This window comes from Caretta caretta, chromosome 15 (assembly GCF_965140235.1).
Source record: "Caretta caretta isolate rCarCar2 chromosome 15, rCarCar1.hap1, whole genome shotgun sequence".
NCBI lineage: Eukaryota > Metazoa > Chordata > Testudines > Cheloniidae > Caretta > Caretta caretta.
This window is the reverse complement of record NC_134220.1, coordinates 11,168,388-11,191,079: the sequence shown is the minus strand read 5'-3', so window position 1 is coordinate 11,191,079 and position 22,692 is coordinate 11,168,388. Positions and strand designations below refer to the sequence as shown.

Here is a 22,692-nt window from a genome sequence, read left to right as displayed (position 1 = left end):
GGGTCAGAGGGCAACGGCGCGATGCCTGGCAACAGGGACGGTGGCGACGCCGGAAGTACTTCGGACCCTTTGCTCGGTTCTGAGAGCCAGGCCGGGGACTGAAGCTAAGCGTGGTGCACTGCGTGCACTGCCTGGAAGGGAGACATGACCCTGGCAACGCAGAGCCCAGCTCGATTGGCTGGAGCGGTCAGGAGCGTGCTGCGGGCACTAAGCCTGGCCCTGAGGGGAAAGAGCGATGCCCTGGGATGGGAGCCTTCTGGAGACTCCCACACACCCCTTCTCCGTGCCCTAACCAGCTCTACAATGTTACTCACCATCAGCTGCCCCCAGTCCCACGCCTACGTGGCAAGGATCAGCCCCACCCCACAGGAGCTGCTGGGAGTCAGGACCACATGGCCATGCACCCCGTCCCTGCTATAGCTCGCTCCGGGGCAGCTCAGCCTCGCTCTTGCGGGGCTGGTTACTGGGCCCTGCAGTCACAGGCGGAGGTGGGGACGCTGAGCAATCTGCAGAGGAAGAGCCATACCCCCAGAAAGGCCCATCGACCGATAGGCAGAGTAGTACTAGGATGTGGGGGAAGAGGGGTGCTTATGCTTTGGTGAATTGATACCAGGTAATCAGAACCTGTTACAAGAAAATAGGGCATAAAGCCCATTCCTCAACCCTGCGAAGATCAGCTTTGTACTCTGCACTGTGGATGCCCTAGTCGCATCTCCACTGCGTGCCCTTGGAGACACAAAACCCCATTCCAGCTCTACCCACCTGTAGGCTTCCCTCTCAGGGCACAGCAGAGCTGAAATAGGGCAATTTCTAAAACTAGCCACAGAGCTGCAGTACTGATCAATATGTCTGAGCACACGAGCGGGCACCTAGGACACATTTACATTTCAGAACAGCTTCAACATGCTTGCACAGAGAGCATGCTAGGCTGTGTTCACACCTACATCTCATTCTGAATAACACTTTTGCTCTGCTCAGCCCAGCCCAGCCCATGGCTGCTGTTTACTCATTTTAATATTAATGTAGGGTTTTTTTAAGTTTAGAGATGAAGCATCTGCTTCCAGCAGCCATAGAAGAGTCAGTTACTGCAGAGATTCTAAGGCTGATGAATTTGGGCTGGCAATGCAGATGCTCCTAGGAATTAACTGAAGAGATGAAAACAGCACTGCTCCCACACACAAAGCTTCAGGGACTGAATTATCCTCTAAGATGCGTCATGAGGCCCCATTTCTCCCAGTAGCTATATTAGAGAGATAGGTCTAGCCCTTAGCAAGCACACCTTTGGCACAAACAGAAGCATTACTATATTACTCATTAATTTAATTGAAGAAAGTATCTTCTGGGGCAGCAATTTAATTACAGAGGATGGGTAGCTTCCATCCCTGAGGAGAGAGAGGAGCAGTAGTTTCACAAAACAGTGTTAAGTCATTTCACTTAATGAAGTGGTTACAAGTTGTGGTTTGTTGATCTCCCAAGCACCAGCCCACTCAGCCAGTAGGGGTCTGAATCCTATAACTAAAGTCGCAGGCTTCCATGAATTTTTGTTTATTGCCCACGCCCTGTCAGACTTTTACTAAAAATACCTGTGACAAGATCTTAACGCTACCTATAACTATTCTATTTTGGTAGGGGGCCAACTCAGCAGCAGACTTACAATCTGGGATACCTTTGCTCACTACACCAGCCTCCAAAAAAGTACTTAACCCAACCTCAGGCTGAGTGGCTTTGCTTTTTGTACCTCCTATCCTTCCTCAGCATGTTTATTGAGGAAGTAAGCTGTGTGGGACAGAGCCAAGACTTCCTACATCTCTGTAAAGCCTCACACACAACTATTATTCACTTCCAGGAGGTCTCTGGGCCAACAGCTGGTGCTGCTTCAAAGAGAATGTAGTAAACTCTCAGCTTTTCTACCCAAAGGAGCAAATGGCCCATACTGCAGTTGGGAGAAGCTGACAGTGAGGCATGGCTCTCTGCTGTACCCGAGTCTCCCTGCCTTCTCTCCTCTTTTCAGATCTGCAATAGCCTTCTGTTCCCTAATCTTACCATCAATTACTACAATTTATCCATAGCAGAGATTAACTGCAGTGTCCTGAGTCAGACAATCCTACCCAGTCATTTCACGTGGCAGCTGCTGCAGCCTCTCCTTGGGGGGCTGTGTCATTTTTACTATCAGGCACCACAGTGACATCCTAACACAAAGGGATCCAACAAAGATTGTTCCTCTTAGTTTTTGATAATGCTCATATGTAAGTGTTCACAAGTCACTGGGGTGAGTGTGTGCTGCTGACCTTGGTGATGGAGCTTGGGGGGGGGGGACAAAGGAGGGGCAAACAATGTGTATTTCAGATATATGGTTTTGGCCCATGGATGTCATCTCTGGTAGGACTCCTTGGAGCATCATCCTGAAAAAGGAAAAAGTTACCATAGAGTAAGAACAACCCACCATCTTCAGTTTAGTTACACAATATTAATAAGTGTCTCCAATATCCAATATAGATGGGGGGGAAATAACCCAGCTGCAACACAGCTAGACATTAGCAAGCACGAAGAAGAGAGAAGCAGAGCCATGGCTGCCTCAGGGGTTCAAGGACTCAAGTTGAAGTAGTGGTGGGATTTTAAATTGCATCTCATCAGTGGCCTCCAATCCACCCTCCAGAGTGGTCTGAGCCCAGCCCCACCACAGTTACAAGATATCAAATTCTCTTTCCCTCAAAGCAAAGAGGGATTTTGTAAAGCTTTTTTTTTAAAAAAAGCACAAGATGCTCCAAGTGACAATATAATTTTGTTTATTTTCCTTTAATACACTGCTGGTTAAAACTGCCAGGCAGTAAATTTCAGAACATTCCCTCAACCAAACATCCTGGGAAAATTAAAAAATAAACAGCTACATGTACCAAAAATAAAATAACCCACCCATACACCCAGCTCTTTTCCCCAAAAGAACAAGTCTTTGCAAAGCCAGTCTAATCAGAAATAGACATCTGTGCTTTTAACCCAGTGCCGAAGATTGATACAAACAAACAGTCACCGCAAGTTGTTATAACCCAAAGCAATGGACAGTAAAAAAAAAAATCCTCCTTCAAAATCCTTTAGTACTGATTACTAATACAGACGAAGAATTACCCCAAAAGAAATAGATATTTCTCCCCATATTGCTATATCCTTCATGGTCATTTGAGTCTCGCAGCCTTGAGTAGAGTTTGCAACTGCGTGATTCTTAATACTCAACAAATCAGCTGACTGCAAGAAGCCAATGTTCCCCTAGCAAGGAGGGACATGCAAGCAGCTCATTCAGGCCTTGTCTACACAACCATATCCAAGTCATAGGACCCACTTACAACGCAGTTAAGATTTGCTGTGCAGATGGGACCCAAATATTGTCACTGTAATTGGGCTAAAGCCTTGGGCAATCCAGGCTACTGCTCTGAAGACCCTGAGAACTCTACTTTTGTTTCATGCAGCCTGGAGCCACCTTACAGACTTGTTAGTTTCTTAAGCAGGAAGCGCTTGAGTGCAAGAAGTCCCCAGGAGCAGCACAGGGCCAAGTTTACCAACAAGCCTCTAGCGGGTGTTTTACTCACTCCAACATCCTGACAGAACATGCTTGGATTAAAACCGAATCACTGTGACAGAACACATAAGCACACCCCTAACACACATGAATAAAAAATAACTATGGCTCAAAGATTTTGCATTTCCTAGATTCACACACATTAAGCAGAATTTCTGGTTAAACAAGACTTGTTACAAACTGCCCTTGACACCTGTCTGAGTTGCTGTTTCCCCACTTTCCCTGGGATAAATCTCTACCACACAGCCTCTTGAGCCTTTGCTGTTTGCTATGGATTATTCACATTTCCTGAGCAGACAGCACTCTCTCTGGGAGGGAAGAAAGCACTTCTGTATATTTTTTTTTTTTAAACAAAACACTTTTTTTTTGGGGGGGGGGGGGGGGAGAGTATAAAAACCAATGTCAGCAATGAGAGTTGTATTGACTAGACCAGGCACAGAGCACCCCAGGGCATTTCCCTGATCTCTTCAGAAATAGTTCTTTAATATACAGCTATAAACTCTGAGTAAGCCAGAGTCCAGGAAGACAGAACCCTGGCTGCAACCTTCTCCTCCTCACAGACCAATGCCAGAAGTACACCTGCTACCATATCCTTGGGATGAGTCTGTTCAGATCTGACGTGAAATAATCACAAGTTTCGTGGGTCTGAAGCATCCCCTAACCGTTACATCAAGATCAGGAACTTGGGGCCTATTTATTAAGCTCCATCCTTTCCTGGGAGGAGTTCTCAGTTCCAACCCACATTATATATTCCCCCTCAAGAATCCATGCCTAAGCTTATTTAGAATTAATCACCGGAGAAAAACTGGTGGAAACAGAGGCAAGTGTGAAAAAAAAAACCCAAACCTAGTCCCATTAGACCTTGGCATGCATTTGTCATGGAGATGTAGCAGAGCCAGATAGTGGAATTGATTCTGAGATTCCAGACCCTGCTTTCCCTGGGATTCCCACTAAGCAGGTCTCTCTCCTGCCCTAATGGGCACAAGGAGCAGATAGATGCCGCAGAGCATCTGCTACTAGCAGGAGTTTAAGATAAGTTTTGTCCCAAACCACTTTCTCAGAATCTGTTACACATCGAGAGCCATGCAGACTCCAGTAGTTCTCTCTCTTTCCCAAGGGACTGTGCGGGCTACAGCTGAAACTGGACTATGTTTCTCATGGTTGCTGCTAGTCCAGTTTCAACCACAGCAAAGCCAGGGATGAAGTACTGTATTCTGCTCTTGGTTTAGAATCCCTGCCACAATGGCCAATCTAGGGGAAGCCCTTTGCTAGCAAGTTCCTGATGTGGGATGGGGTTGACATCATGCCATAAACTACGCTACTGATACAGAAGCAGGATTGAAGCCACGCTCCTACCCAAAATCCGACTGCAACTTTCACCAAGCCCCTGAAAACAATGGACAGATGGACACAATGTTTCCTGGGAGCTCTCCATCCCTCTGGAGGTTTCTTTGGCGAGAACAAACCTGAAGGAGCCTGCCAGTTCCTCTATCGCATCCAGAAACTGTATCCAAGGATATTCACAAGTAGCGCTGTACTTCAGCTAGAACGTTCCAGAGCATGAATCACAGGACAGTAAGACAATGCCCCCTGCTGTTAGAGGGGTAAATGCCTGGATTAGGGACCGTCTCCTCCAGGAGTTAGATTTAAAAGAGGAAACAGAAGTTCCTTAAAACAGAAGCTTCTTCCAACAGACTTGTGATCAAACCACAACAAAAAGGCACCAAAAATGAACATAAGCATTTGCTTTGGCATTCCACTTGCTTCCACCTGCAATCCCACAGGGAAAAGTTAGATTTTGTTCCACTCACACAAACACTACAGTACAAAGTTACAGGGCTGGTTTAAAGCTACTAAAGCCCCACAAAATTCAGAGTTAAGGATGAAACAGATCCTCACTCTCCCAACTGCACTGCAGAAGAAAGGCTCAGGTGTGTAAGGCTGCCTGCTATTCTGAGATACCACACCCTAGGCACAGCAGGTAGGGAGGAAAAACATAAATCTAAATCTCCACCTGCAGTTTGAATACCCTGGGCTAGGAAGGTTCAAGTCAAGCCCATATCATCATGTTGCTTTTTTAAATGTTTTTAAGAAAAAAAACTTGTCTAAACCTGTTTTCTAAACAATCTGTCCCACAGAACACAACTGTCTATCCTCAGGCTTCTCAAGGTACACTGAGCTGTGGCCTGAATGTGCTCACTCCGCCCTGCCCACTACTGCAAGGACACACACAGGAACCAGGTCTGTATTTGCCTGCTGCTGTTTTGTTTGTGATACTGAATTTTTACACTACCTTGGTTGTTTCTAACTGGTCTCCTAACCCCAGGGCACTGGCCTGCATTATAGACTAACAGAGCGTAAGGCTGTGGAAAAGCTCCTCCTTTATGGAAGCAGAACAGCAGCCCAGATGTTCCAAAGGCAAACAGACAGCCAGAGTTTGAAGCGTGTCATGGAAGCAATCACTGATTCTCCACTCATTTCCGCCATGCAGCAGTCTCACCTGCTGATTTAGGGGTCCCCAATGAAGGGATGTAGGTTCAGTGTAACATCACAAGTAACACTGCACTAATAGTTACAGGCCTAGACACACTGTTGAATTTGCTCAAATCCCTAAATACAAATTGAAACCAACATCAGTGAAAGACAACAGCTAAATGATAAGATATTCCAACATATCAACAACAGAAAAATAAAGTAGCCCTAAACCACCACCCCTGAGCTGCGTACCTCTTGCCAGTCTTAACCAGCTGAAATGCAGATGCAGCTAAGAAGAGATCTAGGCAAAAGCAAGCCATAATCAGACCTCAATATCCATTCATATGTTGGATGGGTCCCTCCAACCACCACACACACACCCCCGCAACCCCAACCCTTCAAGAGTCCTTATTTAAAAAAAAATAAAATAAAATAAAGCAGGTGTTTCGTTTGTCTCAAAAGGATCCTTCAAGCGAAGTCCGAAGCTGCCAGGAAGGGAAGGGTTGGAACAGGAAAGCAAAAAGGAAAATTGCTTTATTATAGTACCATCATGGGGCCAGGAGACCCAGCAAGCAGCTAAGGGAGGGAGCCCACACCCATGTGAGTATCACACCCCTAGTGCAGAAGATAAGGCTTGATAACCAAGTTATGGGTAAACAGAGCAAAAAATATTCCATTTTTAAAAAAATTAAATAAACTGAATTAGTTTTATTCAAGAAACATAGGCTGAAACACACAGCAGAAGCCGAATGCTGTGCCAGCTACCCCTAAAGACACGTTGCTTCATCCTCAGGTGGGAGTCCAGCACAGAGCAAGTGTATTGCTACTATCAGAAAGGGGAGGGTGCAGGGGGGAGAGAGAAGAGGATCAGCTACCATGGCCTTGCAGAGGAGTGGACTAATCTAACAGGCCTCATCCGTCTCTAACTCCTACGATCCTAGATGTGGGCCCTTGAGCTCAAGCTGTGCAAGGTGCAGGGACTGAGAGGTGCAGAAGGAGACTTGTCTCTAAGAAATGCTGGCATCTCAGGGGAAGAGAAGAGCACACTCCCCAATTGGTAGGCTTGTTGTTTTCAAGATCAAGTTCTTGGTTCGTCTAATGAATCGGGGCAGTTTGTGCTGAACCCAAGAAGTTCCTGCTATTTGATTAAGGTTCCAAACCCTGTGCTGTTCTAGTGTGTTAGAGTGATCAGATAATGGCCAAAGAGATCCAGGGAAATCATAAGGTTAGACAAAATTTTTCAGGCATTGCCGCTCGGAATAAAAAATGTCCTCAAAATACAACTTTTTAATTGACTCATACATTAAAAAAAAATAAGCATTTAGGAGTGATAAGTGTCCAGGAAGACACAGCTGAATGAAGCTGCTAGTCCCAGGCCTCCCAGTGTTTCAGAGCTTGGCTTGCTCTGGAGATCTACTGCTGGCCTTCTCCTCGTGGGTAGGTTTTTTATTATGGTAAAGCATTCTCTGACCGTTTTACCAACTGAACTGCTTGTGTGTGCATTAGTGACAGACAGTAGCAATGGGAGAAAGCTCAGTTGGATCCTATATTCTGCACTAGACTTACAGAGTCAGAATTTTGGTTAAACACAAAGCAGCAATGCACTTGCTCAGAAACATGGCTGCTTTGGGGACCAATGTTCTGACAGTGCCCCTAGCTCCTGTCTTGGCAATCATGGCTGGGCAACACTTTCCACAGCTTGAAAATTAATAGGAAGAAAGTAAATGCCTTAGCTGCTGTAAATGGACTACTCAGAGCTCTGCTGACCCTTCACCAAGAGGCTCTGTGTAGCTTATCTAAAGGCCAGGTGTGAGTTGAGCAGCTACATACAAGTGTGCTCAAAAGCAATTGATAGGAAAAGTCAGAATCCAGGCAGGAGCAGCAGGGGGATTACTTAGTCAAGCTACATGGTATGAAGCAGATGAGATGCTTTTCAGAAGAAACAGATTTAGCCCAAGGCAAAGAGAATTCTGCCCTGAGGATCCAGAGGATGAATGTTATTAGAATGAAAGCTGACAAGGCTGGTGCCTCAAGACTTAAGCTCCAAAGAATACCCTTTACAATGGCTGTACAAGGTGCTGGGCACTTCCTGTGAGGAAGGGAGTGCAGCCAATTCCCATAAGCCAATGGGAACTGAAGCTGCTCAGCACCTTGCAGATTCAGATCTTAACTGATGCCAGCTGCCCAAGGACCTCCAGTTTCAGATCAGGAAGAGTGTGTGGATTCCACATTGCAGGCTTTTGTTTTCCACACTGCTCTCCTGATTACACCAGACTCAGATCCAGAGTGAAGCAGCCTCTCCTGCCACCCCACTCAGAGAACACATGCTCTTCATGCAGGTCCAGAGTCCACTTGCTAAGCTAACAGTGGGGGAAAGTGAACAGGGTAGCTCAGACCTATCATCAGGTGACCACGGAAGCTGACCAGACTGATCTACAGCAGTTTCCATCTATTTCAGATTCTCCACAATGGATGGACATGCTCATCCTACAGGACTGAGAGGCTGGGCTCCTTGGCACTTGCCAGCATCTAATTCTTAGGCACATCCTGATATTCCAAAGCCTATGCAAGATAGTTAATGGTAGATACAGACTTCAATCTCACATTACTGCAGACTGAATCAGATCAATGCAGCTGATGCAGAAGGATTAGAGGGTCATTGGAAAGTACTTGAAGGGTGGCACTGCTCTGTCTCATGGCTGCCAGACTATTGATCATAGCAGGGATACACAAGCATTGGGGGCTCAGAGCCTCCATTTTTTTTGGTCACCTGGTTCTCAGCCCCTCCAGGCGAGACATTGTACACTAGAGAGGGCAAGATGGGATGGGGATTGAAGTGAGCCATTGTGAAGAAAAATATTTAAAAGGAAATAAAAGCCACAACTGATATAGAAACCAAACACATCTGGGGCAGAGACACTGCAGCAAAAAGCCAGCCTATTGCAGGTCACAGCAGAACCCCTGCAGCAACGATCTAACATTACACAATTATCAAACTAGGAAAGTCTCTCCCAACTGGTGCAGAAAATCAGGCCGAATAATCCCCTCAGCTCTTTTTGCAACTCACTCTAAAGTTGGAACCTTTCCTGGAGACCCATCAGCAAGTCTGAGCCTGTGTATCTTTAGGACAGAGAAGTATCGTGCATTTAGTTACACACATTCAGGTAGCTGTGGAAAAGCCAGTCTCTTTTTCCCATAATTGTTAGTCACCCAAAGGCACCAGAACATCTGTGCACACTTCTGACCAAAGCACACATCCAGATCTCACTTCAAAGGCTGTTTTTCCAGGCAACATTCAGAGAGTGCTTCCCTGCTTAGCTTCTTAAGCTGGGACCAATTATCCACCTGGATAAGGGTACAGCATTTGGATCATGCAGCTTCCTCTCCGTGCGGGATATGGACCAAAATTCGCCAGCATCAGCTTCCTACAGCCCAGACAGACAGCAAGAATCCAGTTTAATCTCAAGTGCCCCGAAGAGGAAGGGATGCTGCTTATGGTGCAACAGGGGAAGCGAAGGCCTCGCTGCTCGCTGGCTGGGGGAAGGCAAACTCCCCCCTTTACCTGTACCTGCCGTTCATTCCAAATGAACTTTTTTCCCTTAAATTATGAAAAATATGGAGAAACTGAAAGCAACCGCATCTGGTCCGACTCCTTTCCTCCTGGCCTGCGGCCCCTGCCACTGCATCTCTGCATGGGGCTTGCCCTCACAACCGGCAAAGGCAGAAGAGGGTAGGAATGAAGACACCAAAGGCCACCAATATAGGGAACATGAGGCTGCTGTTGTCCGAGGCGTAGGGGTTTGGTGTCCGGGGGCCTGACTGAACCCGGTTCTTATTGGCCTGTTTTTTAACGCTGGAGCCTTCATCGTATTCTTCTTCATCTTCCTCATCCTCCTTTTTCTCCAGGCCAGGGTGAGGCTGCAGCTTTGGAACGTCTGTTGGAAGAAAAAGAAATTCACCATTGTGAACGCTGCAAGGAGCCGTGAGAATTCCAACAGGCAATTGACTCAAGCTGTCTCATCCCACACCCAGCCAGCTGGAACAGGGCACATGGGGCATCCCGTAGACTGGTACAGTCCCACATTGCCAGGGCTCCACTCCAATACAAGCACCCTCATTCATGAAGATGATTTCATGGCTCCACTCTCAGCTTGTGAAGCAAATATTAGTATATGAATAAGGCCCTACCAAATTTGTGGCCATGAAAAACGCATCACGGACCGTGAAATCCCGTCTTCCCCTGTGAAATCTGTACAGTAGATGGTAAAAGCTCACAAAAGACGAGATTTCACAGGGGAGACCAATGTTTCTCAAATTGGGGGTCCTGACCCAAATGGGAGATGCTGGGGGGGTCACAAGGTTATTTTAGGGGGGATCATGGTATTGCCACCCTTACTTCTGTGCTGCCTTCAGAGCTGGGTGCCTGGCCAACAGCTGCCACGCTCCGGCCGCCCAGCTCTGAAGGCGGTGCTGCTACCTGCAGCAGCGCAGAAGTAAGGGTAGTAGTACCACAGGCCCCCGTAACAACCTTGCGACCCTCCCCCAACTCTCTTTTGGGTCAGGACTCCTACAATTACAACACCGTGAAATTTCACATTTAAATAGCTGAAATCATGACATCACACTTGTGATGTGCTAGGACAAAACTTCACAGGGGACAGCAGAGGGAGATGGGCCTGGGTGAGACAGGTCAGTTAAGGCTGCCACTATATGGAGAGTGCTTTACACATGGTTTAAAAGGCCATGAGTTGCCTCCAAGCTAAAAAGTCTTGAAGGATTATTGTGAAAAAAAACTTACCATCCACTGTTCCTTGCAGGATGTATAGTGCACAGATTTTCGGATTGTCATAGTATCCCTAGCGAAAGGGAAGGCAAAGGTCAATGCTGCAGGGTCAAAGAAGGAATACCCACACCCATCAGTCACTTCCCCTCTCCCTATGCACATCTGCACTATGTGGCAGGGTGTGAGGGACTGGGTGGAGATGAGAGGAGAGAGAAAGAAGGGGCTTTCCCCTAACCAGGGTTTGTTACCTTGACAAACTCAATGTGGAGCTTCCCTGTGAATGTGGAAACCTCTCCCTGGACACTCAGCTTCCCCTTTCTGATGCTGATGGGAATGATCTCGTCGTGAGCTGTGCTATGTCCAACTCGGTCAAAAATGTCCAAGTCCTTCACCACCACGTGGCCATTCAAGCGCACATCAAACACCTTCAGGGGTGGAAGAGATTGCGGAGAGTATCAGAGGGGAACCAGACACATGACTGAGAGGGGACAGGACAGAAACAGTCTGTGCTTGTTACAAAGCCCGGGAGATAAGAGGTATTATTGCACGTGCCACCGAACCAATGCAGATTCTCTGTGCATATGGCAAGCTGTCTCCACCCCCTTGTTGAGAAGAACCCATAGCCCAAAAATAGACCACTGAAGTTAAACATTTAAGCCCTTTAAAAATGGTTTCAAATACACAAACCTGTATCCTGCCTCTAACACATCTCCATAACTACTGTACAGTACTGAGGACTGTAGGGAGTTTTATTAGGCCCTATCCTCAGAAGTACCATGCACCCACACCTCCTGTTGACTCAAGTGGGAGCTGTTAGTGCTCGGCACCTCTGAAAATTGTGCTCTTGGCTTTTCAATCCCAGTAGTCTGGTGGTAAAACAGGGGAAGGAGAGACACGAGGGAAAGAAACAAATGTTGATGAGACCAGAGGCAGAAGGAAGGGGATGAGTTAGGTAAAGAGATTGAACAGCTAACAGAACGGAAGCTAATCTCTGGGCTGCAGTGACTCAAGCATCACTCATAGCCTGGGATACCATCACAACTGCATAAAGGAAGTAGGTTAGTCCTTAAATCCTACAGAACTCTATTTTGTCAGGAGAGCCTCCTGTTCACATCCAATTATTTCCATCCTTCTGATCAGCCTCTACAACCAATGTTGCTGCTTAAAATAATCACCACATAGGGAAGCAGCATGGTACAGTGGACAAGGAACAAGACTAGGAATCAGAAGTAGGGTTCTAATTCTAGCTCTTCCATTGACTTATTGTGTGGCCTTGACCCCCGTGTGCCTCAGTTTTCCCAACTGCAAAATGGGAATTACAAAGGTGGGCAAGAATCATTAAGTGCTTTGATGTCTCCAGAAGAAAGGTGTTATACAAAAGTCTAGCGTCAGTCACATTTCGCTATATAAAGTCAGTTGAAGACATGACTTCACAAACAAGTACATCCAGCTCTACTTTATATTAGAAATTGATATGGGAGCTCAGTATCACTTTGGAATGCATCCTTAGAAACAAGTTCATCCCTGGGGCAACTCCACTGGGGTCAGTGGAGTTACATTAGAGAGGACTGTAACCCTCAGTACATTTCTTTTATCCCATTCTGTGGCTACTCCTACCCATATATATAAAACACATAACAGATGGTGATGTGCAAGAAGGCAGAGGGGAGCTGTGACCCTAAGAGCCCCTTAATGCCCACTGGCAAAGGGTTCACAGTCATGTAACAGCAACTATCAGGCCTGACAAACTCACTATTCCAGTCATGGTATTTATCTATAAAGAAATGTCCTGTAAGGTATCAAATGAAAACTTATATCATACTGGTCATCATAATCATTAAGAACAATTAAGAAATGGCAGGTGTATACTGAAAATATGTCTAAACCCAGCAAAGCAGGCATGACTGATAAACAAGGTGTTCCTAGACAAAGGAATACTGATTAACCTGTCTGCCTAATTCTCCAATGTAAACCGAGCATGGTAAAAGCCAACATAAGCAACCTTCATTTGCATATTAAGTCAAAGGAAAGGCAAATTAACAAAAGGATGAGAAAGACATCATGAACAACACAGCACATGCATGCCAGCAGGGAACAAGAACTTTATCTAGGGTTACCCTTCAAAAGAATACACTTCAAAGATTTGCTGGAGTCTCTGGGGACTCATTTCACTGAGACACACACCTGGTAGAGGGGAGATTCAGGAAAAATCTGGATCCTGGTTTAATTGAAAATCCATAAACTTTGTGAAAGGACTTTGAGGGTAAGAAAAATGCTTCAGCCAAAGGACTATAGCTCACTAAAGTTATGGTTAGACTCTTAGAAGCATGTTAATATTTTGTTCGTAACCATATCTGTTTCCACTATCTTTACTCAGTATCACTTACATCTCTGTTCCAAATACACTTATTCTTGGTTTTGCTATAAATTCATCTGAATGCTGTTAAGGGTGAATCCTCAGCTGAGTGTGTAATATGCCTCTTTAGAGACAGAAGACTTGGTAATTTCTGTGACTGTCCAGTGACAGGGGCTGGATACTGCAGAGGAACACTCCACATGGAGTTTCGGGCAGTGAAGTGCACCTGAGGTTTACCTGTAAGGCAAAGCAAAGGCTGGCAAAGCTTTTGAGGAGGCTGTTTGGGTGGTTAGCAGACCAGAGTGTAGGGAACTGACGCAGAGGTTAGCTCCCATGAGACTCTCACCCTCCGCAGGGGGTAACAAGGCGATTCTCGTCCTGAACTCCCCAAAAGGATGTCACAGGAACCTGGCATACACAGCCCTAGACAGAAATTAGCATCATCAGAGATAACCAAGTAAGGATCCTGGGTCAGGGGTAGACTTAGCTTACCTTCTGCTGGGACTGTGCAAAATAGACTTCAGCAAACTTCAACACCACAACGTAGTCACCCTCCTCCTTGATGGGGACTTCATACCCAAAGGTCTCCTCGTTGTAACGCTCAGTCTGGTACAGAATCTGATCCTCTGTGTTGGACCGCAAGATTGGCAGCTTCATACCATAGTCAGAGGCTGGGTTCCAAATATAAAATCAACAAGAATGCAAGGATTAACTTCTGCGGCATCGGCAGAAGACAACTCTATAAACAACCTCCAAGCACCTGCAAGAGGACCAATTCTCTTGAGGCCCCATAGTCCCCCCTAATTCTGACCAATGGGGGGGGGGCGCAGAGAAGAGGGGCACTACTTTCTTTCAAGTGTCCCCAACCCCACTTTACCAACAGCCATACTTTTTTTGAATTCAGTACATCAGAAGGGGAGGCAGGTTGAGCAGTGGCTGGAGGAAACCCAGAACCTGAGGAAAACTGAATCCTACAGAAACACAGTTCTGAAGAGCAACCATTTCCAGGCCAGTTAGCAGAGACGAAGTCCTATTTCACGACTGGGTGTGTTGGGGTTCCCCCGAGACCTCTTCCACTTGGTTCCCCAAGATCTCAGTTCGACTCCAGTGTCATTTCTCAGCTTCCTTTATTTGGCATATAGTAAAGCTACATTGATCAGACTCAAAGATAGGGGATGTGTATACAGCAAATATCTTCCTTTATATATGTTTACAAATTACACTGCATCACACATTTTGGGATGGCTTAAATCACTCTGTAGGAACCAAACCCTGTACAGCACGCACTGTCCATGCATAACTTACTCTTTACCTCAACTTACATTCCAGGTTTATCTTATCCTTTGTTATCCCGTCCATTGTACATGGTTCCCTGCGTGTTCCCCTTATCTTAGCTAGTACAGACATTCTGTTTCCAGCCCGCTGATCCATTTACCTCCCTAATCCTGTCTCCCAAGAAATAAGGCCTCACCTATGTCAAGCCAGGCCTACACCATCAGAGGACTTGGCCAAGAGTTCAGACTTCTCTAAAGAAAGAGCACTTAGGCCTGGTGTACACTTGCAGGGTTGGGGGGAAATCAATCTAAGTTACGCAACTTCAGGTACATGAATAACGTAGCTGATGTTGACGTATTAGATCTACTTACCGCGGTGTCTTCACTGCGGTAAGTCAACGGCTGACGCTCCCCCATCAACTCCACCTGCGCCTCTCGCTCCAGTGGAGTACCGGAGTCAACTGAAGAGCGCTCGGCAGTCGATTTATTGCATCTTCACGAGACACGATAAATCAACCCCTCCTGGATTGATTGCTCCGCAGGTAAATGTAGACATGCCCTTAGAACTTCTAATGTTTTAACCAACATGATGCAGTGCACAAATGAAATGAAGTCAATTTAGAACTGAGTTACCTCAGAAAATATAATCCCATCTCCTGCAACTGACTTGAAATTAAAAACCTAATTACAAAAGCCATGTTCCATCTAAGAGAAAACATACAGGCTGGGAGAGTGTTGCGTGTATTAGAGGGATCTTAATAAAACCCCTTTCTTCTTGCTAATAATCCTTCAAACACTACACAGGGAACCTGAATCAATAAGAATGTGCGCACCCGAGGGCTCTGATGACCATGCAAACTATCTCATACGATTTCATGGGGTATACATCAGAGCCACATGCGTGCAGTGAGTCTTTACTTCAGTTATCCGTACACCACACAATGAAGAATCTTTGAAGAATGCTTCTAGCTGTGCTGGTATCTGAAGCAATCATGGAGGTTAAATACTTGTTTGCCCTTCCTTGTTTAATATCTGTATCATAATGGAAATCAGGGGCCTCAATCAGCATTAGGGCCCTATTGTACTGGGCACTCTACAAACCCGTAAGTTGGCATAAGCCCTAAAGAGCTTACAATCTAAAATGCTATTCCCATCGGATGGAATAGGGGAGACTCTGGATGGCATCTGCACAACTGGCACTTCCAGTCAGCAGTGAAAGCTGATCTAGCATTTAGATGTCAGCTGACAGTTACTATTTCCACTCCCATTTCCATGGAAACAGACATTGGTTTGGGTTGGCCAATGCAGAGTAAGCCAAAAGCTCTACCCAGTTGCCCAGCACCTACATCCAAGCCCATGGAAATGACTGAGAGGAAACTAACACCAGTTCTACACAGTGAGAACCCTGGGGTAAGACTTCTATTGTTCTGTAACCACAAGTGAGGGTCATGGGGGCTTGATCATCAGAACCACAGGAGGTGAAGAGCTCTCACTGTTTTCACATCCTGATGTAAATACATCCCTTTTTCCAGCTACAAGTTAACTAATTATAGTAGTCCAAATAGCTCATAAACACTAGCTCAACTCCTATTTAATGCTGCAGGTTAGAGACAAGCCTGCAGCGAAACGAAGTTTGTCATCAGGCTGGGATAGCGACCATCTGAGTGAATTCATCCAATCACACAAATGATTAGTTAAATTTGTATACTGCAGTTCTGTATGATGCAATGGAAGTGGATCTGAATTAGCTGTATTTTAGTTATGGTGAAGAATGACTGAAGCACCAAGACAGAAACAAACCATTGCACATTAAAAGTAACAAAAGTAGCCACTATCTTCATTTGTTTGGCATCTGGATATGCTATAAATCCCTTAGCTATACTTTCTCCCTAAAGTCCCAGGATCGGAATTTGAGGTTTGAGGGAAACAACCCTAAAATACCATCCCAGGACTTTTAAACCATCAGCAGCAGGATTTCTGCTGCAGCCATTACCTGCCCATCTACACAAGTGGGAGCAGAATGAGTAACTGAGGGAACCAAAATGATGGTGTAATAAAAACCGTTGAGGGAGAAGCAAGATAGCAGTTGAGTTCATGGGTTAAAGTCTTACTTGCTGAGCCGGGCACTGTGGTTGCAGCAGGGTTATTGTAACAGGCTGCTGTTCAGTGAGGCACCATGAACAAACACTCTTTTGGGAGGAGCAAACCACAAAACTGCTGCAGTTTGAAAGGGAACCTTTTTTTTTTTTTTTCTCCAGATTAGCATTCTCCTCCAGGTTGCATCTGCAAGTGTTAATCATACAGTTGTAGGTCAGCCTCCCCTCAAAATTAATAATGATATTTGAACACCTACAGCTAGTGAAATACAGGTCACCAGCAGATAAGCCTTTGGTGGGGCAAACTAAAAGCTTATAAGCTTTACAGAGTACACACATTTAAATGGTAAATTCCTCTGGGCTATTACTTGTGTGTGAAGGGCCAACCACATCTAGGGCACTGTGTAAGTAGTGACACCATCACTGCAAGGAGAGCTGCATCAATACTGTATGTTGCAGCTCTAGCAGTGATAGGCAGGAGACTCAAGCCTTGAATGGGTAATTCACCTTGTCTGCACCACAAGAGGTACTTGTTGCTAATAATGGGTGTATCTTAACACAGTCCTTTGTCACAATTGCTGCTAAGTGATATTGTGCTGCCACCATTAGCAGCAGGCAATTTCCACACCACAGACAAGGCTTTAGAAGTCCAGCAGCATCTGCAACACTGAGGCTTTGTCTACACTACACTTTTGTTGTTAAAACTTTTATCACTCAGGGGTGTGAAAAAACACCCCCCTGAATGACAAAAGTTTTAACGACAAAAAGCATCTGTGTGGACAGCGATTCCTCGGCAGGAACTGCTCTCCCACCAATGAAGCTACTTCCCCTTTTTGGGGGTGATTTTATTTTGTTGCCAGGAGAGCGCTCTACCTGCGATAAAGAGCAGCTACACTGCTTACCTTGTAACAGCGCAGCTGCAGTGGCACGGCTGTACCGTTGTAAGGTGTGCAGTGTAGACACAGCCTGAATCTGGATCGCAGTGTTTGACGCTGTGTGTCACAGTACCTGACTAGACAGGGATCGTGGTCTTTACCTTCAGCCATCATCATATTAGAACATCCAGAAGTGGGCAAAGGAGAACTGTAACTTGGTTCCCAAGAAGAAAAGGAGTACTTGTGGCACCTTAGAGACTAACCAATTTATTTGAGCATGAGCTTTCGTGAGCTACAGCTCACTTCATCAGATGCATACCGTGGAAACTGCAGCAGACATTATTCATGCTGTGGGCAGATAAAGAAACCAGCATCTCACTTCAGGAGGCTTAAGAGCTGACTGGCTCCTCCCCTACCCTAGAACTGGGGATCCAAAGTGCAGCTGCAACATACTCTATGTCCTACACCCTCTGGTGGATTTTTGATTTCACTGCTTCAGCAGCTACAACAGTGGCACATACCCCATACTAGTGTATCCCCATTTACTGCCTTCGCCCAGGGCACAGCTAATGTAGAACGCTGCCAGAAATGGTGGGGGATCCAACAGCCACATTTTCATTTACCGTGACCTCCCATGCAATAGGTACTAGGGTTCCTCATTCACCAGCAGGTGCTCAGCCCTGCTGCTCCTGGTAGAATTCCATCATTGGGTAATGGGTGCTGCCACCATACAACATGCAGTTCAGCTGTGGAAAGTGCCTGAACCCTGTGCTTGTCTCACTGAGACTGTTCCCAGCTGGGCTTCAAACTTACAGCCCCTGCTGAGGAAACTGGAGTCTTTCTCTGGAAAAAGCAAGTTGCTGCATGTTGTTCAGTGGTCAGGCTACCAAACTGGCATCACCTTTCAATAGTAAGTTCCACTTCAGTCCATAAGGACAGGACTCCCCCTCAGATGACATTCCTTAAATCTAAAGCAGAGAACTTGAAGTTTCACAAGGCAAAACCCTGCAAGTCTCATCCAGTTAGCAGGGAGTTACCATATTTCAGGTGAGACACTGGGCATGCTCAACAGAGAGGTGTTTTTTTTGCAAGTCAGTTTTGCAGGCTACAGCCAACATAGTAGTCTATCACCTCCTGTGGGCATCCCCCCACCCCAGGCCTTGTTAAACAGAAGCTAAATAACTTCTTTTAAAGCTGCATCCAACGAAGTGGGTATTCACCCACGAAAGCTTATGCTCCAATACGTCTGTTAGCCTATAAGGTGCCATAGGACTCTTTGCCGCTTTTAAAGTTCTTGTTGCTGATAAGTATCACTTTAATATTTACAGCTTTCTGATGGACAACACAGAGAGCTCAAACAGTCTGCTCCTGTGAGGTCTGATGCAGGGTCCCTAGAGTGCTCATTTTCTTTCTCTCTCCCCCATTGGAGGCTACCCTCTCAGAAGTTAGATCTAGACTCTTCTCAATGAGACAGACACTAATGCCCTAGCATTCAAGAAGAGTGCAGCTATTCAGATATGAACAAATAAGCAACTTTTGCTCAGTTAGGATCACATGCTAGACTCATGACATAATCAGAGGTGGAAGACACCAACCTCCCAACTGTTCTCCCCTGCCTGCTGAAACAGAGCACATGCTGTAAAGTCAGACTCTGCATCTCTACAAACAGGTGCTCTCGTGTATGCACCTGGCCAGAGTGTGTCATGGTGGCAGGAACAGGTAGCTCTGAGTGTTATACAAGTTCACATGCAGTTCAAAAGCACTATCAGCCCAGTCCCCTTCCTCATCTAGAGAGAAGGAAGGGCACAGTGCTGGGAGTAGCCTTCCATTGCCACATGGCTCACAGCATGTGACAAGGTACTAAAGAGTACCAGTCTCTCTTCACCCCCCTAACAAAAATCCTCCTCCCTGTGACTGGAAGTTACAGAACAGGGAAGGAAGGAGCAGAATGGGTACCCAGCATGGCAAGTGCTGAGGCTATCAACAGGAAAATGGCAACCAAGTCAAAGAGAAGCGGAGGGGCAGGGGAACCTTGATCACTTTAACAGATAAGAGGAGGGTTCACCACTTGCTGGGTGACTGGAGACAAGAACTGCTGTGATAGGGAACTCCTCCAGAGGAGCCCCTCACCCTGCAGCCAAGGGCTCCAGATGGGGAAAGGAAGAGGTGAGGAGAGAGGCCAGGAGGAAGCAGGAGGGGACAAACAAGGCAAAAGGGGTGGCGGGCTAACCTAGGGCACTGAGGACATGTAAGGCTGCCGCACCCGGGAGTTTAGCCCCCCAGGGCTTGCTCACGGTCCCCGGCCATCCAGTGCTGACTGGCCCAAGCCAGCAGGACTCCGAAGTCCTAGACGGATGGAGTCGCCCCTTTAGTCCTCCTTTGAGAGATACCTGGCTAGGGGCCGTGGGCAGCAGGCCCCGGTCCGCACCTGAGCCAGAAGCCTCCAAACAGCCCCGGCCAGGGGCGCGGGAAAGCGTCTAGCCCGGCTCCAGACGGCCCCGTTAGCCCCTGCTCCTAGCGCTCACCGAGCCCGCCACGGGGCGCGGCGGGCAGCCGGGGGGTGCCGGCTGAGCCCCGAGGGGGAGGGTTAAGTGCCCTCCAGACGCGCGCCTATCACCACCTCACGCCGCCCGCCGCATGGCACGGAGCCCCCCGGACCGGGACCGGGACCGGGACCGGGCCCGGGCCCGGGCCGCGCGCAGAGTGGGCGGCGGGTGCCACAGGCCGGGCTGGTCGCGCTGGCGGGGCAGCGCGGCAGGACGGGGCCTGCGGGGCGAAGGGGGAGCGGGAAGGGCCCGGCGGGAGCTCAGAGGAGATGACGAGAACAGGTCGGAGGGAGGCGGGACGTGGCCAGGCCTCCGGCTCCCTCCGCCCGGGGCCTCACCTCGGCCCACCCGGCCCTCGAGCGGGTCTTTGCGGAAGTGGATGCCGTTCACGTCCACATGGGCCTCGCCGCCCGCGTTCACTGCCCAGATCACGTTGTCGGCCAGGCCGGCTCCCGAGGCCCCCAGCAGGGCCGCGAGCACCAGAGCCGCCCCAGGCGCCCAGCGGGCCCCGGCCGCCCCCATCTCCGGCTCCCGGCTCCTGCTCAGCTCAGCGCAGCCCCGCCCCGCCGCCCATGCCGCCCTCCTCTTCCTGCCGCGGCAAGGGGGCAGCCGAACCCGCTGGCCAGACGGCTGGAGACCAGCCAACCAGTCACCACCCGTGGTCTTGAATGCTAACTACCTGCCCGTCTGCCATTGGGTATTGGAGTCACCATATTTGTATATTAATACAACGAAGAGCCAATAGGAACGAGCCAGGATAGCAAGTTTGGTTGAGAGATAAGCAGGTACCAGGCGGCTAAGGCTGTTGGGCTGGCAAAGGCCGGGGGAGCGGGGACTGGAGCGCACCATGTGCAGGGAGTGGTACAAACCCACGCTCCCGCCCTCCCCCGAACGTCTCCTATTCCCGAGCGGGTGATAGGTTCCTCCTCTCTCTAGGCTTTTACCATCCGCTCGGGAGGGGGGACACGGAACGCACCACTTGCCCGAAGTGGGAGACGCTTCTCCGCGACCGGGCCGGGCTCCTTGGGCGCGACCATTGGGACACAGAGGAGGAACACGGCAACGCAACGTCCCCTCACTCCCGGGCCAGACCGGCCCCTCTCTCTGAGATCGCTCCCAAGGGTCCCTCCAATCAGGAAGCTCCAACACGGCTGGAACATAATGCATTGTGGGAAGGCAACGGAACGGAAGCAGGCGGGTGGCTGAGTCTGTGAGGGTTCCCATGGCAACAATCCCCGTCCCTGTTGCCAGTGGGATGACGATTCTTATCAGACCCGAGCCCCTCTCTCCCGGGGGGAGGGGGATCCCCGTGCGGGTGCAGGGCCCCCGTAGCCTGAGCGTGGGGGATCCCCGTGCGGGTGCTGGGTGCAGCAGCTCTGCTCCTGGTGAAGATCTAGCCCATGGCAGGGTGCAGGGGGTGACTGGTTTCTTTTGCTGATGGAGGGGGAGGACATTTGTGAAACGGTTCCTTAAGCATCACCAGTTCGGTGCATTGGGTGCAGGTGCTGGAGGTGCCTGAAGAGAAGTTGGCAGATGGGGCCTGGCGTTTCAGGGCCTGCCCACGGGTGAGGCAGGCAGGTTAGGAAGCCACATTTTTAATCTCAGCCCCTGATTTAACCCATAAGCGGAGGCCCCAACCCCCACTATGCACAGACAATCACTAAATGAAAGAAAGGAATTCTTGTCCGGGTTCATAATGGAAACTGTCGAGAAGCCAAGTAGATCCCATGACCCCAGCTAGGGCAGTTTCTGCAAGACATCTGCACACCAAACAAGTACATGTTCAAAGGAAAACTTTTTAGATTAGGGTGTGCTTACTTGGTGTCCCACGTACACCCTTCTCCCCCACCTCTTGGCATTTCTCTCTGTCCTTCCAGCTGTCTCACTTTCCTTCTTTCTCTCTATCTCTTTCCTTAATTTACATCAGCCATCCAGCTCTAGTTTCTCTATTTGCAGAGAAACTGGAAAGGTGTAATTTGTGGGAATAATGTGATTTCCATTTTTTACTTAATCATATATTTTATTTGTATGGACATAGAATTTACATCCTATTATCATGATGCAGAGAACATCCTGTTAGCAGCATTCGTTCTGGATAAGGATTGTAGCATTTGACCCAACTTGACTGAATTCTCTAGATGGAATCATCCCATACTCTACATCATACAGTTGCAGCCAAGAGGAAGCATAGGAAGCATATAAATGCCCAATGTGGTTAACAACACTACTCTCAAACACATCTCACAGGTTATTCCCAGGGAGATGTGACTCTTGCTTTACAAACTTACGGGTTGCTTGGCCAAACAGGTAGAGCTTTTCTTTAAACATCAGGGCAGAGTCTGTTTAAAACGCTTTTTGTTCCATTCTCTGCTGCCACAGTTAATGTTGCCTCTGCCTGTCACGTTTTATTTGAGTGCCCATTACTATGCTGAGTAGATGGATGGGAAACCAGTTTGTTAGAGCGCAAACTATACTGAAACAAGATGGGGGTAGCCACAGCTGCTGAGAGAGACTCATTAGGCAGTCTCTGTAGGTGCAGCTTTTCATCAGATCAGAAGAGTGCTTTCTTTGTGTTTATGCTTTTTATAGGGACTGTTAACCCAGTTTTAGTCCAAGCAATACACTATTCCTACACAATCCACTGTCCAGAATCCAAGATGGCATAAACACAGGACGGAGCAAAACATAGTAAATGTCTCTTGAGACTGAGGGAAGT

At 47.7% G+C, this 22,692-nt stretch overlaps 1 protein-coding gene across 3 annotated transcripts; it reads right to left on the bottom strand.

Annotated features, from left to right (window-relative positions):
• Positions 1 to 2,769: 2,769 nt before the first annotated feature.
• On the bottom strand, positions 2,770 to 21,095 carry MLEC (malectin). Of its 3 annotated transcripts, none has more exons than XM_048821444.2 (5): positions 20,953 to 21,095; positions 13,678 to 13,856; positions 11,078 to 11,254; positions 10,845 to 10,902; positions 2,770 to 9,981 (listed from the first exon to the last, which is right to left on the bottom strand). In XM_048821444.2, exons 1-5 carry the CDS (start codon positions 21,011 to 21,013, stop codon positions 9,752 to 9,754), a joined length of 705 nt encoding a protein of 234 aa, XP_048677401.1. In that variant the 5' UTR covers positions 21,014 to 21,095; the 3' UTR covers positions 2,770 to 9,751. The 3 variants fall into 3 exon arrangements, with proteins under 3 accessions (XP_048677401.1, XP_074976329.1, XP_074976330.1); XM_075120228.1 differs by lacking the exon at positions 20,953 to 21,095 and adding an exon at positions 20,315 to 20,558; XM_075120229.1 differs by lacking the exons at positions 10,845 to 10,902; positions 11,078 to 11,254; positions 20,953 to 21,095 and adding an exon at positions 20,315 to 20,574.
• Between the last annotated feature and the right edge of the window lie 1,597 nt (positions 21,096 to 22,692).

Excerpts from the sequence above, each read along its gene's own strand:
- MLEC (XM_075120228.1), bottom strand. The coding sequence starts at position 20,498 with ATGGGGGCGGCCGGGGCCCGCTGGGCGCCTGGGGCGGCTCTGGTGCTC. Across the intron at positions 10,903-11,077 it reads TCCACATTGAGTTTGTCAAG|GGATACTATGACAATCCGAA; the intron begins GTAACAAACCCT and ends CCCTTTCGCTAG. Across the intron at positions 9,982-10,844 it reads CCTGCAAGGAACAGTGGATG|ACGTTCCAAAGCTGCAGCCT; the intron begins GTAAGTTTTTTT and ends TTCTTCCAACAG.